At 40.3% G+C, this 17,536-nt stretch overlaps 2 protein-coding genes across 4 annotated transcripts in view; both read right to left on the bottom strand.

Moving 5' to 3' along the window:
• Nucleotides 1–8,453: 8,453 nt before the first annotated feature.
• On the bottom strand, nucleotides 8,454–10,032 carry LOC134542107 (uncharacterized). Of its 2 annotated transcripts, XM_063386052.1 has the most exons (3): nucleotides 9,331–10,032; nucleotides 8,850–9,242; nucleotides 8,454–8,729 (listed from the first exon to the last, which is right to left on the bottom strand). In XM_063386052.1, exons 1-3 carry the CDS (start codon nucleotides 9,910–9,912, stop codon nucleotides 8,517–8,519), a joined length of 1,188 nt encoding a protein of 395 aa, XP_063242122.1. In that variant the 5' UTR covers nucleotides 9,913–10,032; the 3' UTR covers nucleotides 8,454–8,516. The 2 variants fall into 2 exon arrangements, with proteins under 2 accessions (XP_063242122.1, XP_063242124.1); XM_063386054.1 differs by having other exon boundaries at nucleotides 8,491–9,242.
• A 2,057-nt stretch (nucleotides 10,033–12,089) lies between these two features.
• LOC134541947 (lipase 3-like) overlaps nucleotides 12,090–17,536 on the bottom strand; it is a 48,661-nt gene continuing 43,214 nt past the window's right edge. For both annotated transcript variants that reach the window (XM_063385702.1, XM_063385703.1), the window contains exons 8-9: nucleotides 13,831–13,973; nucleotides 12,090–13,413 (exon numbers count right to left, since the gene is read on the bottom strand). In XM_063385702.1, coding sequence (XP_063241772.1) covers nucleotides 13,261–13,413; nucleotides 13,831–13,973 — 296 coding nt within the window. In that variant the 3' untranslated portion in view covers nucleotides 12,090–13,260. The remainder of the gene's footprint in view (nucleotides 13,414–13,830; nucleotides 13,974–17,536) is intronic.

Here is a 17,536-nt window from a genome sequence, read left to right as displayed (position 1 = left end):
CAGGTATGTAGGTCAAAACAAGTGCACACAATTACTAGCAGACTCCAGAACCAATACTTACAAAAGGAAGACGCTGCCACATTCTATGTGTCAAGCATACACATACACCAGGGTGAACTGGATTGGACAGAAAAACTTGTGCTACCCAACAACCGGAAGGTTACCTTCAAACTGGACACAGGCGCACAGTGTAACGTGTTAAATATTAGCGTCGCCAGTAAAAGCTCGCTACATGTGACCCCTTCCAGAACAAGAGGACTACTGTCTTTCACCCAACACAGTGTTCCAGTATTAGGGGAGAAAACAGTCAGTGTGTCTACAAACAAGAAATCCACACACGTGCTCACATTACATGTGGTGAACGAGGGTCTACCGTGCATCTTAGGGAGGCAGGCCTGAAAATTATTGGGGTTTATCAAACGAGTGGAAATGGCGGTTGCAGATGGTGAACTCTTGGAAGGGATAGGATATTTAAAAGGGTTTGCATATTACATCGACCTGGTAGAAGAACCGAAATTCACCATGTACCCACCAAGGAAAGTACCTTACGCCATTCGAGATCAAGTTAAAGAAGAATTGGATTACATGGTCACAAATGGAATAATCAAACGCGTGAACCGACCTACACCGGCAGTATCTCCCATGGTAGTGGTGAGAAAAAAATGGCAAATTTAGAATCTGTATGGACCCATCTGATGTAAAAAAACCTAAAGGGACAACACTATCCCTTACAGAATGTAGAGGAAATAACAGCTCGACTAAAGGGATCCAAATATTTCACACTCCTCGATTTCAAAAAGGGATTCTGGCAGCTCGAAGTGACCGATAGAACGTCCCAGTATCTGATGTTTGCCACACCATAGGGCAGGTACAAATGCAAAAGGATGCCGTTTAGACTAGCTTCTGCACCCGAAGTTTTTCAGCAGGTAATGAGTCACACACTGCGAGATGTACAACATGCAGAATGTTCAATGGACGACATCCTTATACATGCAGAAAGCAAGGAAGAACTAGAGAAAATCACCAACATGGCGATCAACAAACTCAAAGAAGCAGGGCTAACGCTTAACCCAAGCAAGTGGGTGTTTTCACAAAAACAAGTAAAATTCTTAGGACACATACTGTCTGACACGGGAATCCTTCCAGATCTGGCGAAAACAGAAGCAGTTGAAAGATTGAAGGAACCATCATCGGTCATAGAACTTCAACGATTTCTGGGAATGGTGAATTACCTACTTATCCAAATTCATTCCCAGAGTTGCAGAACTGTCAGCGCCACTTAGAAAACTACTGGGAAGAAACGTCGCGTGGCATAGGGACACAGAACAAAAAACTTCATTTGCAGCATTTAATTAAAATCTCCACCTCTTCTGAGATACTATGACCACACTATGCCGGTAACACTCTCAGTAGATGCCAGTAGCCACTCTGTAGCTTCAGTGCTCATTCAAGAGGGCCAGCCTATTATGTACGTGTCTAAGGCAATCTCTACGTCCCAACAGAACTATAGTCAAATAGAAAAAGAAGCCTATGCCATATTATCGGCTTGCAAAAAATTTCATGAATACATCTGGGGAAACCAGCGATTGACTATAGAAATGGACCACAAGCTGTTAGAGGCAATTTTCAAGAAACCCCTCCAAGACAGCCCAGCAAGACTCCACAGAATACAGTTTTAAATACTACCATACAACCCAACCGTCATCTACAGGAAAGGAACAGAACTGCACATAGCAGATACATTGAGCCGAGACTGTAACAACGTGCCAGAGCCAGACCCACAGCCCATTTTTGAAGTACACGTGACCATACAGTTGTTACCAGTATGGGCACTACAACTGAAGGACTGCATCCAGGAAAGTGCAGAACTGTCGGATCTTCATCAGATGATACTGCAAGGTTGGCCAGACACAAGAAATCAAGCACCGGCCAACCTGCAAAAATACTGGACCTTCCACGAAGAATTAGCAGTGTATGAAGACATCATCATCAAGGGCAACAAAATAGTAATATACCCGGTTTGGAAGTCTTTAGTTTTGTCACAACTCCACCTATCCCAAAAGGAACTCAAGGCACACTGGCACTGGCACTAGAACATGTGTTCTGTCCAGGTATATGGCGCAATACATCACCAGGTACATTCAACAATGTGCCACATGCCAAAAATTCCAAAATGATTCACCACAGGAGCTTCTTAGCAGTGAGCAAGTTCCATCCCGACCCTGGCAATATGTCGCCTCAGACATGTTCCAGTATAAAGGTAAAGAATATATCCTTGTTGTTGACTCGTACTCTGGCTATTTTGACTTTGTGATGCTGAGTTCAACCACTAGCGATGTAATCATCACGAAGTTAAAAATTTGGTTTTCTCAACATGGAATCCCAGACGAGCTTCGCACTGACAGAGGCCCGCAGTATACGTCCTATCAGTTCCAAAAATTTAAATAGACTGGAACTTTAAACACAGACTATCAAGCCCTGACTTTCCATGCTCTAATGGACTAGCAGAAAGGTATGTGCAGGAAGCAAAGAATCTTCTTGCAAAATGTGCTGAGGACGCATCAGACATATGGCTAGCATTGTTACATCATCGAAATACACTGAAGCCAAACTGCGGCACGCCACAGTTTGACTACAATGAACTCGCACACACAACACGAGTTAATACACCTAACCCAACACAGCAGGAAGTCGTTGTTTAATTTAAGGGGAACTGCACCGACATCAAGGAACAAAAGTTATATAAACCAGGATTATTTTATTAAACTTGTTCTTAGTTACAACAATTAATATACATATATTTTTACAAATTTCATAGAAGTGGGAGCAATTAAGGCTCAGATCAATTACTATACTTTTGGTGAATAAGATTCTTGCACACTAATGAATCGCGAGGATATAGAGACGTACTTAAATCAAAAATGTACAATTCGCACTCCCGCAATATGATAACATACTTAGATATTATATTTAATACCGAGTTCTACCATGATGATATCTCAAACGGACATTTAACTTAGCCCTACTAACTCGTGACGGGCCTAGACTTATATATGACCTCAGATAAATAACTTTAACACAATAAAACATTTACGAGACGCGTCCCTATAAAAATACATAAGTAGAACTAAACGTCGGCCATGCGTGAAACAAGATAGTAAAGACCACAGGTCACCTAACCCAAACTGTAATCCCCTAAACTGCCAGGCAGGAGCCATACGATAAACTGGAACTGAGCTAGTGTAATAGAGCCGGGAGGTAAGCACCTCCGACTGCGCACAAGACTGAAACTAGATGTAACCTAGTCTTAAATTGTCAGCCACTCGGCGGTAGAATTGTACAATAAGGCCCGAACTATCGTCACACGACACCTACAGCATTTAAGTCTCTAAACGGATAACATAGTGTCATAATGATGTAACTGTTAAATGCAGACGTAAATATTCAAGAAGCAGAGAAGCATAGCTTCGCTGAGTGCTGACCATAATCTAATCCACGCGTGCCGACGGACTGATTCCCTTCTCAAGAGAGAGAGGAGGCCAGCGACTGTATTAAGCTGCGCGGCGCTCATATAGGCCTCCGAAACCATGACACGAGGAGCGCTGGTGTCGCGGCCGGAGGGGGAGGAGAGGTGAAAAGGAGGGGATGTAGGGGAAAAGCATTCGGAGAGGAAGGGGAAAGGAGGGGAAGGAGCGCTATCATCGGAATCGGCGATGAAGCCATCCGCTTCAACACCAAGAGGAAAACTCGGCTCCGCTGTGAAAAGACTCATGGGATGTAGGACAAAAATGACCTTACCATCCTCCGAAGAACTTTTGCAGCCGGAATTAGTGGAAAAAGTTCAAGAGCATCTGACGGTGATAAGAAAAGCCCAAACGGATCAATTCAATAAAAACAAACGGTTGCCGCACCAACTCAAGACAACAGTTGAGGTCCTTTACCATGAGGCGCACAAAAATTGGGTACCAGCAGAAGTATTGACACGCGTACCCAACGCGAGATCGTATATAATTGACATGCCCAGGGGACAATATCGCAGGAATTCTTGGTTCTTCAAGCCCAATAAGCCTCCGGTAACACAGCCCCAGCAGTCCCACACCCTGCACCAGCCAGAGCCTGTCTCGCCAACAGCTAAGCACCAAGAGGACCTACAGTCAATACACCAGCGTCGGCGACCACCCATCACAGCGACGGATCTCCAGAGTTTCGGGGATTGGATGAGGACTTTCCAACAATGACAGGAAAACACCCAGCCACACCAGTGACAACCAAAACACGCAGTGGGAGAAGGTTACTCCCACCTGAGAAACTTAATTTGTGAATTAGTTAAGTCAGGTCAGGTTAAACTCCTGAACATTACATTCGAAACCTAGGCCCAAGAAGCAGAAAGAGGGAGATGTCGTTGTTAATTTGGGTTTCCAAGGTTGGCGACAGTGAGCTCGTGCCATAATGGACTACGGACACGAGGCAGTAGTGTATAATGTTTTATTTGTAGCTAAGCAGTGTTTCTAATTATCTGTCTATGTAGTCGTGTATTGTTGACAACTACCTTAGTAGTTATTAAAGGACTTTATGTGAAACTACATTTATGGTAAAAATTTAATGAATATTTATGCTTAAATTTTTATCAGGTGTTTGGTAGTGATATGAAAACATTTCAAGCTCTCTGAATTTATGTTATTTTGAGAAACACATTTTTTTTTTGTTTATTTAGGAAATAATATACTGGTGAAATTTTAATTATTTCTTGGTCTAGCCCAGTTCACATGCTTTGTCATTGTTTATTTGGAAGATTTTATTATTCTTAACATCGGGTATTGGGGGATATTATAATTTTAATATTTGGGATGATTTTAAGATTTTTCCAATGGAATTTTTTGAACTTCCTAGCTGGGTGTGAAAATTGTGATTTCTCGCCCGTGAGTCTGGGAGAGTCCACAGAGAAAGTTTACTTAAGTTAGTCATCGGATCCGACTGTCACCAAGTATCTGAACTGGGTGAAATGCAGGACCTATGATGAAGTTTCAAATAATCTTAATTGACATGAAAATTGACAAACTCCCACCATCATGATGCATTCCACTTATAAAGCTCCCATTTTGTCATTGGATACTTATCAGAATATTCCCAACTCTCTCATGCACATTCACATTAGAAAAAAGCATAGAAATTTTGCTTTGATTTCATAATGGCAGTGACATGATTCACGTGTCTATCACTACCTCATTACCATAGATACCTCTTACTGTTTTTGTCCTGAGTCGGTAGCAGGTGGAAGACAGACGTTTTCAAACAGCGCGCCGAGACACCAAGGGGAGTGCTACCTCACCCTTTTCCCCTTCTGTAATGGTAATCTCGATATTGTAGGGTTTTTTCTGTAGACGCGTCTGCGCATGCGCAGACTGGTTAGGGCGGTGGTAAGTGCATTAGCTTATTCGTCGTCGAAATCCCGACCAAGCTGGTTGGGCGGGTGACCACTTTAGCCTTGGGGTGAGTTGTAATGCGCTATAGCGGCACTCCTGGGTAAACCGAAAATTGCCAGTTCAGTTCACGAAGTTAGAGACTTGCTTTTTATGTATCCACTTTTAAAAATTTACATAGCTATTGGGATTCGTGCGCCTGTTGAAAAACTACTCCCGTAGTTTGGGCTCGTATAGCCAGTGGGTGAGAGCTTTGGGTCCGAACTTAATTGTCAAGAGGAACTTTTGCATTTTGGCACATGCCTTGCGAGGCGGAATGTTAATGAAGTTGGCATAGCTTTGCTGTATACTGGCGAAAACAGTTGTTCGTACTTTGGACCTTTTTTTACTGTGAGCAGGGTTGGGTTTTTGAAGGTAGCTGCGCCTCCATAACTTCTGGGCGAGCCGCGATAACACAGGGAGACATGTGTTACTGTTGAAACGGAGCGTGCAAGTAACGAGGCTTGGCCGAGTTTATCCCTGTTACACGATGCTAACACTGGCCATCGTTGCACAGGGTTTATGCTAGTAACAGACGTGCTGCATGTTGTAATTGATACATGTAGAGGGATTACTGATACATTGTAACACAAGTCAATGTAATACTGTTATGCCACACGCGTTTATTTATTTTAATAGATACTGTAAGAAGTTAGATTATGTCGAGTTGGTAAATTTCACGTAGTGAAGTTGAGGATACAGTTGTCACTAAATTTGTATAATATTGTTAATTGTCATCTGTACATCTGTAGTCTGTTATCTCATGCACGAGTATGTATTCAGGCGGGATTCGGACGAATGAATTGTATGTTTAATGTAGTGAACACTTTGAGATAAGAATCGGTTCTTTTTTACACTTACAAACAAATGAAATAATGTTTATAAGATGTTCTGTTAGGTATTTTTATTTGTGAAGGTTAAAAGTTATTTTTGAATCGATTTTTTTTAAGAGAAAAAAGATGATCATGAGTGAGCATAATATTTTTGTAAATTTTGCATGATAGCCACCTGGTATAGAGTCTCACACAGTTGTGTGACCTCTTTTTTAAATTCAGGATTATAAATACAGTCAAAGCTTATGTGTTTGTTTTCGAAAGTCTTTAAATTGTATGAATTATTGAATCCAATCGTCTAGACATCAATGGCTGTTATTGTTAAATTAATAATTGCTTTATTAATTTATGTTAAGTTTTGCAAAGAATGGTAACATTAAAATAAAGATGCATGAACATGTTATTTAATTTTGATGGGGTTATGACTATACACTCTAGTTGCAGAGGCATCCTTAATGCTAAACATTGGCATCACGAGTACAGTTATCACGCTTTTCTGTGCACCAAATTTAGAGAATATTTTATACTTTGTGTTAAGAACATTTAAGGCCCGTCTACAATAATAGCAATGTCCTAAACTGTGTCCGAAGGACACTCGTCACTGATTGGTCCACGTGGCCCTCTGACGTCATGCGTCAAGTGGGCGAAGGTCCGAACCTACCTGGTCCGAAGACATTCGTCAATTTGAATTTTTTGTTCCAACCTGTGTACCTACTTCAGACACAGAAAAAGAACAGAACACTCACGATATTTGAATTTCCGGTTCCCGTTTGAAAACGTGGTGTTTGTTTTTGTTATTGAAGGAAATGGAAGGTGTTAAGACAAGAAGAGCAAGACGACATTTTATTTAGTGCTGTCCGATTGCTGTGATATGAGTTTATTTTTTAGCATTTAGATTTGCCACTTTGCCTTTCTGAATAAATATATAATATTGAACTCCCACAACTTTCATAATTTCAATCTCAAACTACAAAGCATCAAAACAATAAACAAAGTATTTGGTTGGACACATTTACTGCGCTCTGGTGACAACTTTAGAAATCAATACATTCGGACATCGGACATCGCAATAATTGTGGACAGGGTAGTTTTCGGTGAGACAATGTGACGTCACTCACATTCGGATAAGGACACGGACCACGCACAGGTTCGGCTTATTTAGGCTGAGGTCCTCCACGATAAAGGGGTTAAAATGCCTTCACCTTCCTTCGTACTGGTTCTGTCCGGTGGAAATCAAGAGATTCACGGACAATATTGTTGAAATTGAAAAACAATCATGGATATCTTTACCATATTCAATACCCTGCTACTTCTTAAGGATGTCGTGGAACGGGTGGCATAGTGGTAAGACACTGAACTCGTATTCTAGAGAACTTCAGTTTGAATTCTGATCTGACAATCAATATGTTTTTTTTCTTGTCTATAGTTTCCCGAAATAACTACATGCAAATGCTGGTATAGTCTTACAATGAACAGATGCCAACTACTTCCCCAATAATCTTGTCATGTGAAGCTCGATATTAGCATCTCTAATGACTCAATGATGTTCATTAGACCAGAGCAAATTAGTTTTCGACTGGCCAAAAGTTGATTCTGTGTTACCAGTATTTCACACCTGACAATCTGGTTGTGAATGTTGGCAGGCTTTTTCTGGCCTGTTCTGTTTATATCACTAGCATAAGAATACATATATTATTATTATTAAATGCTAGTGGAATGACAGGAATAATTATCAAAAAAAAATTAATAACTACATAGGAAACAAAAGTCTAAAAATAATGTTAATGTCAATAATTATCATATGTTATGACGACCTAACATCGGCTACCAGTTGATGTTGATGACTTCGATGACTTGCCAGGGCACCAAGTAGAATTCTCAATAGGCCTGCTCACTAGTTCATCGGAAGAGTGAGACTTGTCTCCAGACCAGTGTTGCCAGATTGCAACATTCCAAAAGTCGTACCGAAGACTAGAAATAGTCGTACATTGGAGCAAATAGTCGTACATACTATAATTTTTAAAATAAAACGTTAATGAGTACCAACTTTTATTTTATCCGGCGATTTTTTTGCTATTCATTTTGGTAGTATTTTATTGGCATGACACAATCGTGAAGGGAAAAAATTACATGGAAACAATTACACTAAGGAAAAAAACTACACCAAAATTAACACATGTTAAGTTAAAAAAAAAAAAAAAAAAAAAACAATTTTCTTAACAACTCAGTCATCCTTTTCGAAGAGAATATCCACAATATCGTTTTCTGGTGCACTGGATGCATACAAGTTTGCTGATGTCATGCGCGATAACATTTCAGCTGTAGGGCGAAACAATGCACAGGTACCACTTTCCTTCACACACTCGGAAGCAAGCAAAGCTCCGTTCACTGTTTTTGGAAGGAGGCGATTTCGTACTTTGGTTTTCACTAGATTTACCTGTAAAGTAAATACACATGCTATATTTTTCTAACAATATTGCAGTTAACAAAAACTCAAATTTTAAAATAAGAACAGTAGGTAACAAAATAGTTATTTATGATGCATATATTTTCATACCTGACTGAAGACTCTTTCACAGTCTGCATTAGAGTGCGGGAGACTAAGCACATGAAGTGCAAATGTAGCCAATTCTTTGAAATGAGCTTCTTGTGTGTCACAGCTTGGTTTCAGAAGCATATTCCAGAAAATGTCAGGACTGTTTACATCATCAATATCTTCTGGAAGCCTTGCCCTTGAAAATGGAAGCTCCCTCCACTGATCATCAAGACGCTGTAAAATTGCATCATCATCACAAGAAACAATTCTTGGGACTACTTTTACTAGTGGAAGAAGGGAAGGGCAGTTAACCCTGAATACTGGTGAAAGAGCTGCTTTAGGTTGCAGGTAGCTAAGTTTCGACAGAACCGGATCATTCATATTATATCTTTTTCTTATTTCTTGCGCAGCAACCTGAAAAATTATGACAAACATTTATCATTATTTCAGTTACAAAAATTAAAATTAAATAACAATGAGGCTTGCAAGTGATTCAACTCACCGTGAGGAAAGTTCTACACCTGTGAAAGAAATGACAGCGAATATCGGGCTTGGAAGTGATTTCTGGTTTATCAATGTGCTGCAGGACTTTAACTCCTAAATACATCTCAGTGTCTGGAAGATGATACTTCTCCAGGGCAGGATCGACTTCCTCGAGTGGTGTTTTCATGACATAGTCCCTTTTCATGAAACTAAGGAGAATGTCAGTATAGAGATCTCTTAATTGGGTATGTAGTTCTGTAATAACAACATTCTTCGTCTGGAAAAATTCGTTGAATTTTGTGAATTTCGGAAGAACCCATGAAAGGAACATGAAATACAGTTTCAAAAAAGGATCGTGAAGTGCATTGAAGATGTTTTCTGCACTTAAGAGTCTCTGTGACAACCAACAGTCTGTAAAATACAATTTCAAAGCATCCCACTGCTCCAAAATGCGTTGAACAACTGCCACCAAAGACAACCACCTGGTCTGCGAGGGATGAAGCATTTTCAAAGGTTCCATGTCAAGAAATGTTTGAAACTCTTTCAGCTCACTCTGTCGTTTAGCACTGCTCTTCAAGAAATTGTATATTTCACGAGCCATATCTTCACAAGACCGAGGAAGCACTTTACATGCTTCACTAGCACACAGATGTGCCGAATGACAAATGCACTTAACCACCACGATCCCAGGACAAGCTTCTTTGAGACGAGATGATACTGAATTATGTTCATCCATCATCACATTACATCCATCTGCTCCAAATCCGATCACATTTTCCAACGGAATTCCAAACTCTGTGATTGAAGCAACCAAGCCACGAAACAGGTTTTCTGCACTGGCGCACACAACTTTATTTGAAGAGTCAAAAATTTCTCTTAGTTCCCAGAATTTGCTCTCTATCCTTCCAGACTGGAAATCATGGTACCTTACCACTATGCACGACATTTTTATTGTCCCTATGTCTGTTGATTCATCTGTAAGGATGCTGAATTTGGTGTTCTTTAATTTATTCGCCAACTTCTCCTTATGATCGGCAGCTATTACATTATTTACAATACTGCATGTTTTTGTTCGTTTAAGAGTCAATTTCTGTGCAATTTTATGGTCAGAAAAGATATCTTTTATGACAGCTGTGAGATGGTCTGCAACAGAAAAAGCAACATTGTGCTCCGCAATGAATGCCGAAAGTTTTATTTCAGCAGATGCAACTTCTTTGTCTAAATCAACTTTAGGTGCTGCAATAAATCTAGAAATCGATGTTTGTCTAACAGTAGCAGACATTCTAAGTGCTGTATGTTTCCCACCAGTTGCATGCCGCTTTAAGTTACTTATTTCGGTAACAAGTGTTATCCCACAAAATTTACACTTAGCCTTGTATTCGTCTCCATGTACAGGTAACAGCCACTCTTTAAATTCTGTTTCAGACAACCACTCTTTTCTAAATTTTTGAGCCCTGTGTTTACCTGCACTTTGCTGAATACACACCTTTTTTGGTGACGAACTTAGCCCATCTTCTGCGTCACTCATATTTACCAAACAATGTAAACAACTGTTAAATTCTTAAATTGTTCGTACTGTTCCAAAGATGATAGGTACTTACAGAATATCACACATATTTTAATAATGTATCCAATATGATATTGATTTATGTGCATTCTGTTGTCATTCCTCTCAACTATTATAATGAAGCTATCGATTGTTTCTTGAATTGGATTAACATTCAGATCGATTTCATTACAATTTTCGATTTTGGCTTCTTTAGAACTGCATATATTGTGTTTATGAGACCAAAATATTTAACCATAACATATTAACCACCAAAATTTCAAAATAGTCGTACAAATAGGTGTACGACCCTATGTTCAGACGTACGTCGTACCGAACTACGAAATAGTCGTACATGTACGACTATAGTCGTACGTCTGGCAACCCTGCTCCAGACATGACGTAGCTACATGGCGGGTAGGCAGCTGGTGTTGTGACCAGATATACTGCAGAGAAGTCTAGGCCATGCTTTTAGTGAAATCGTACTAGATCATATTTGCTTATTAATTAATTACAGTTGGTGGCAAACGATGTCTTATAAATTGGTTACATTAAATTTTACATTATATATGATTAAAAAAAATCCTGATCGATTACTACTCAGGCAACAATCGATTCGTTGTTGGTGATGTCGGTTTTCGACTTGGCACTGCACTGCACTCGCACTGAACTGAATGTGTTCCTATCACGCCCAACATCGCACATGCTCTGGAAAGGTGGCGATAAGTCATAACGACCTGTGCAAATAGAGGGAGCACCGACGGGTGTCGTCAGTTCGTAGGTATACAAGTCACTATACAAAAACAGGGCAAAGGATACATAATTATAAAGGAAGCACATGAATCATTGTTCAAAATATCTTTCAAAATTAGAAGTGTTTTCTTCAATACACATTTGATAATTAATTTTTTGGAATCATATATCTTGAACGACTAGTCTTTAAAGCATTTACTTTTATTTATACTGTAGATAATTACATTGATTTCCTACCAAACTGACTTGTCCCGGGATTCTGACACAGTCAGAGGGGAGGGGCGGGAGCAGTCCCCGAGCAGGGGTCGCTGCCCAAGAGCAAGGAGTGATAGGAGCGGTTCCCCAGAGAGGTCGCTGCCTACCAGAGGAGGAGGGAAGGAGGAGGAGCGGTCCTGCAGAGAGGTTGCTGCCTACCAGAGGGGGGAAAGGGGAAGGAGCGGTCCTCCAGATAGGTCGCTGTCTAATCAATACTGCTCAAGTATTCTGACAATTTTATTTGCCCAGAATTTCTAGGAAGAGCTTTCTGCCTGGCTTAGCTCAGCAAGAGTAAATATACAATGGATGTACATATTCATCAGGGAGGGCACATCTGTACCCTTCCTGTGCATACATATTCGAATTACAATACTATTTACATTCATTTGTTTAATTAACAGGCCTCTTGTTACGACACTGGGTATTTACATCTTTGTCCTGAATTAGGTTGGGCAGGTAGACAAAGTTACCTTAATTTACATTCCCCTTTGTCTGCCATCTAGGGGCGGGTGGCGAACTAACTTTCCTCCCCATAGATTGTGTAGGAGGGGTGGCGCACTTGGGGCTTGTGCTATCATACCAGCCGAGGCCAAACTGGTGGACATGACAAAACATTAGGCTCTTTAAATTAAAAAAAAAGCTATAAAAACTGCACAATATATTTAAATTGATTTAAAAAAAGTGTCAATTCCAACATAGGTTCATACAGACAGGTCTCTGAGAGATTCCAAGTGAGAAAATTGCCTAATGTGGCAGGTACTTCGGGCACTCTATTAACCTGAACCACAACAAAGAAGCAAACTGAGTGGTTCATCTGTACAGTCCATGGTAGTGATCAGGGGCGCAACAACTAAATTTCCAAGGGGGGGGGGGCAATATACCTTTTGATAAAGAAACATCGATCCCCCTATTGAAGCGGGGTGGCTGGGGGTCCTCCCCCGGGAAAATTTGTATTTCAAGGTGGAAAATAGTGCTATTTAAGCAGTTTTATTGTCTAAAAATTGATTACACAGAACTTTCTTTGCCCCCGTTTGCCCCCACTTCATGGTTTCAGAGGGTGGCAAAATACCCTTGCCCCCCCCCCCCTGTTGTTGCGCCCCTGGTAGTGATAATAGGTTCATACAAGCGAGTCTTGGCAACCATGCTCTAAGGAAGTCCAGGTCAAGTATCGCTCAATACAAGTCAGGTTCTTCTGCCACTATATCAGCCTAAAGTGCAACAGAGAAGCAGACTGAGTGGTTCATCTGTACTAGTCCATGGTAATGATGATAGTTTCATACAGATGAGTCTTGGCATCCATACTCCAAGGAAGTCCAGGTCAAGTAACGCTGAAGACAGGTTCTTGTATCTGCACTGTGTCAGGCTGAAGCTCTACAAAGAAGCCAACTAATTGGTTCAGCTGTATTGGTCCATGATATGGATGATAGGTGAATACAGGCGTGGCATTGCATCAATGCCCCAGAGGAAATCCAGATGAGAGTATCGCTGAAGATGTGTCAGGTTCTTGTCTCTGCACTGTGTCAGTTCATGGAACAGCCTTTCTACATCCTGCAACAAATACAATATTTCATTCCAGCATAATATTGAATCTACCTTTTACAACAATTCTTGGGTGCGTATAAGATAAACAATAATAGAGGGGAAAAAAAAAGATTTTATTTTTTAGTTATATTTGGTAGGTATTTGCTTGATGATTGTGTTTTTATAAGTGTTTTCACAGTTATTTTCTATTTACATCTATTTCCCTACGTTATAATATTGTGTTGTTGACAGCAATTTAAACTTACTTGGTCAAACAAAGCATTATAATGGATAAATGTAAAAAAAGGGTGATCTAGAGTTGTCTTTGAGGACATTAATATAAATTTAAACAGCTTTTATTGGTTGGAAAATTTCTATGTGAAAAGCAAGTTTTAATTATGCCTTGCAGTGTTGCTTCACTGGGTGTCGATTGGATGCACGGACCTGGCAGTCGATCACCAAGTCGCCCGTGCCGCAGTAGAGGCTCACAGGTGCAGTGACCTTGCCAAGGTCGTAGGGAAGAGGCTTTTCCTGCCCGTACTGGACTAGGTTGCCCTCCCTGCCATAGTCGAACTGCAGGAACTTTCCTGTATATTCAATACAAGGCACCGCTTAGCATCTCAGTGCAAGGAAGTGACTACAGTCAGTAAATTAAGTTAGCAGTATTTGAACTATATGTAGATATGAAGTGAATTTCTCCACTCATCATTGAAGACGCTGATGCACGCCAACCACTTCTCTTTCACCCTTCTTTTGTAATGTCTTCCCCTTTTATGTGTTTGTTATTTCCTCTCTTGCTTATGCACACCTAGCACTCGCGCAGGGCTTAAATAACAGGTTTAGTCACTATTTTGGTCGGTTTTGGGTGTAGTCTCTTAAAGAGTCAGTATTGTGATATACGGCACACACATGTGGTTGAAAATCACAAAGAAATTTAAATTTAAAACAACTAAAACGAATTTCGAAAACCTCTCGAGGTGCAAATGAACCCCATGGAGGATCCATGTAACCAACTTCATGACTTTGGGTCTCACTGTCCCTGCACTACGCAACTATTATAAATTTATTATTATTTTTTAATATATAATAGTGTTTTTTTAATTAAGTTTTACATGTAGCTAGTTACACAAACATTTACCTGCAATATAAATTTGTATATAACTTGCATGTCTAGAGAAATTAAGACAGTTTTGTTTTCAATTTGCACTAGGTGTGGCAGCTAACAATTCGTAAAGACATTTACATTTTCAAAGCGTAATATGTGAGAGAAAAAGGGACAGAAAAAGATAGAGTTATTGAACATAAAGGAAATATTTTACCACTGATGGGAAAGGAAGTGTTTTAAAACCTCTCAAACCGTTCCTTGTATGTCTCAGTTTTGAATTGCAGTATCAAAAACTGCTTGCAATTAATTTGACAGTCAAAGATAGCCTTCCTGAAGATGTTACTAGAGGCAAGAATTCCGGATCGCCAGTTGTGTGGTTGCCTGTGAATCATCTCACGGAGAATTGAGACCCTGAGTGACCTCTGGGGCATAGCATTACCACATGACCTTGAGGCAATAGTGGCAGTAGTGCACTGATCAGACAGGCCCAGGGTGTTATAGCCCCTCAGATGCTAACTGATAAGGAACTGGGGCTTTACCACAGGATTTATTGCATTAGCATACGAATGAGGTAGGCCGTTCTGTCGTGACAGATTTATCCATGTAGAGCACTCATTCGCAAACAGACGCCTCAATGACCCGTCTCCTGCACTGAGCCGTAGCTCGTTGTTGCACATTGCGAGTTTGTGGGCTATGTCCAGGGACCATCGGTGATAGCATTAGTTAAGTGCACACGAGGGCGGACAATAAAGCCTGTATGTGGCGTAGGCATGGGTTGGCCCAAGAACACTATTTGTATACTTACAAGGGTTTGCACTAGAGTACATGAGTGGTGCCATGGGTTTATATGCACATTCAGGCATGCGACTTGAAGCTGTTTAAAAGTTTGCCCTTTAGTGATAAATTCGATGCAAATGCCATATGTAATGTACGAGTGTGCATCGAAAATCCTTGGCCCTTAGTAACTGAACATATGCTGTGCACTAAATGCGTCAACTCGTAGCATTGTATGGTCACTACAGTCAAGAGTCAATGGTGACAAAGAACAATAAGGTGAGGCCAGAAACACTTCCCGTGTCCTGGAATTAAAGCATGTTCATGATTAAAAGTACATCCCTGCATGTTAAGTTTTAATCAAGGTGCCTGTTTATGAAATGGGCCATGTGGAGCAGTCAAGGAGCAGAAAAAAACAAAGAACTTACACTATGGATGTGTTATTTGATTGCTTCTCGGTGCGTAAGGCGTCCTCACCTAGCTGAGCAGATGTAATTGCTTTCTCCCAGGCAGTAGTGACCTCTGCCCAGGTTAGGTTCCATGAGAAACACTCATCAATCTGAGGCCAGGTCTAAGTCATGTTTATGTAAGCAAATAAATGCTTTACATTAATTGGCAAATTAATTGTCTCCTGTAATTAAAAATATGACAAGTGGGGAAAGCAAAACATGGTCCCTGTGGTGACAATTGCGCGAGCGATAGTCGACCTGGCATGCCGGACTGGTACACTCACTTTATTGCACTGCCCTACTCCTACTCTGGCAAGTGTTCGGCTCAGTGCACGGCACTACTACTGATATACACGTATGGTTGAGGCATCGGTGGAGTTGAACGTCCTGTGTGACCCGAGGGAGCACTGACATTAGGTGTCAAGTCCACCACCAGATTATCGCCCGCAAAAAGTAAATTATAACTCATAATAATGTGAGAAGTTTTGGTGGATGCAGTAAACTTAGCATTAGAATTGAGATTTTTCAAATATGAGAGCCAAGGGCAGCAAGACAAACAAAAAGCATTAATGCTCACTGTGCTGATAGTCTGGCTAATGACTGCTTAACATGTGAGCGAACGGAAGTAAGAACAACGAAATGCATTAATGCTCACTTTGCAAAATCATTATGCTAATAGCCTGGTCCATGAATGCAACCTCTGTGCATCGGTCCTCTTTTATACCATCTTAGAACAGCATTCCTTCAACTCCGCCCAGAGATATGGAAACTGCAACAGTGTCTGGTGCTCAGAGAGGATGGGGAATATATCTATGTAATTACTCTTTTAGCGGAGTCAACAACTGTTGTTCCAAATAAGTTGTAAACATAATGTTGTAACATTTATAAATGTGCCAAACCGTCGTGTGGCTGCCCCATGAACCGCCATTGACATAGTCTTCATCTGAATCGCAGAGACGAACGTGTCCAAGTATTATCTGCAAGAAAACAGGGAACCAAGTCTATTACTCTGAGCGCAGGCAGCGTGGCTGCGTTGGAACGACTATAGTACTGAATGCAGGATGAATCGTACATGTACTGTATTCTGATGTTCAGTGTCGGGAACTTGTTGCCTCCTGTGCCACTATCAGCTGGATATTTTTTAAATTTGTTTAGTAATTTTTAAAATTAAAATCTTTTGCCTTTATTCTGGAGTTAATACATTTTAATTGACAAAGTTGTAAAGAAATATTTTTTTAAGATGTTGGGTAATTTTAAAGAAGTCATTAAAGATTGGTAACTGTAATTTACTTAATGCTGGGGATAAATGTATGTTCATTTGGCAACTTGAAATGTCCGCAGAAACTTTGAGAACATACAACGGATTTGAATTAAATGTATCTAGTTTTTGACGTGACAACGTCTAATAAATCGATGAACACCGGCTGCACACACGAAAAAGTGTCCCACTACGGATGTCCCACTACAGATGTGTTCTGTTTGCTCATTGTACGCATGCGTGGCATCTCTCTTCATGCTCATTGTATGCATGCGGCGCATCTCTCTTCCACTCGATTGGAACGACCATCGATTTGACTTTTCAATCATATTTTCGTCGTTTGAATTATTAATATTATGTAATTTAACGATCGTCCACCGATTTTCAGCACAATCGGTACGGTTATTTAAAAGTAATGTTGAATATTCAAATACATTTTTAACGAACAATGGTGTTTTACAGTTACACATAATAATTCAAATTACACCCAGGATCTTTTGCACAAATTTTTAAAAAAAATATTGTAACACATTATAAATAATTTTGTTGTATTTGGGATGCGTA

This window comes from Bacillus rossius (genome assembly GCF_032445375.1).
Source record: "Bacillus rossius redtenbacheri isolate Brsri chromosome 4 unlocalized genomic scaffold, Brsri_v3 Brsri_v3_scf4_2, whole genome shotgun sequence".
Taxonomy (NCBI): domain Eukaryota; kingdom Metazoa; phylum Arthropoda; class Insecta; order Phasmatodea; family Bacillidae; genus Bacillus; species Bacillus rossius.
Note: the sequence above shows the minus strand (reverse complement) of the source record. Positions and strands in the feature narration are given on the sequence as shown.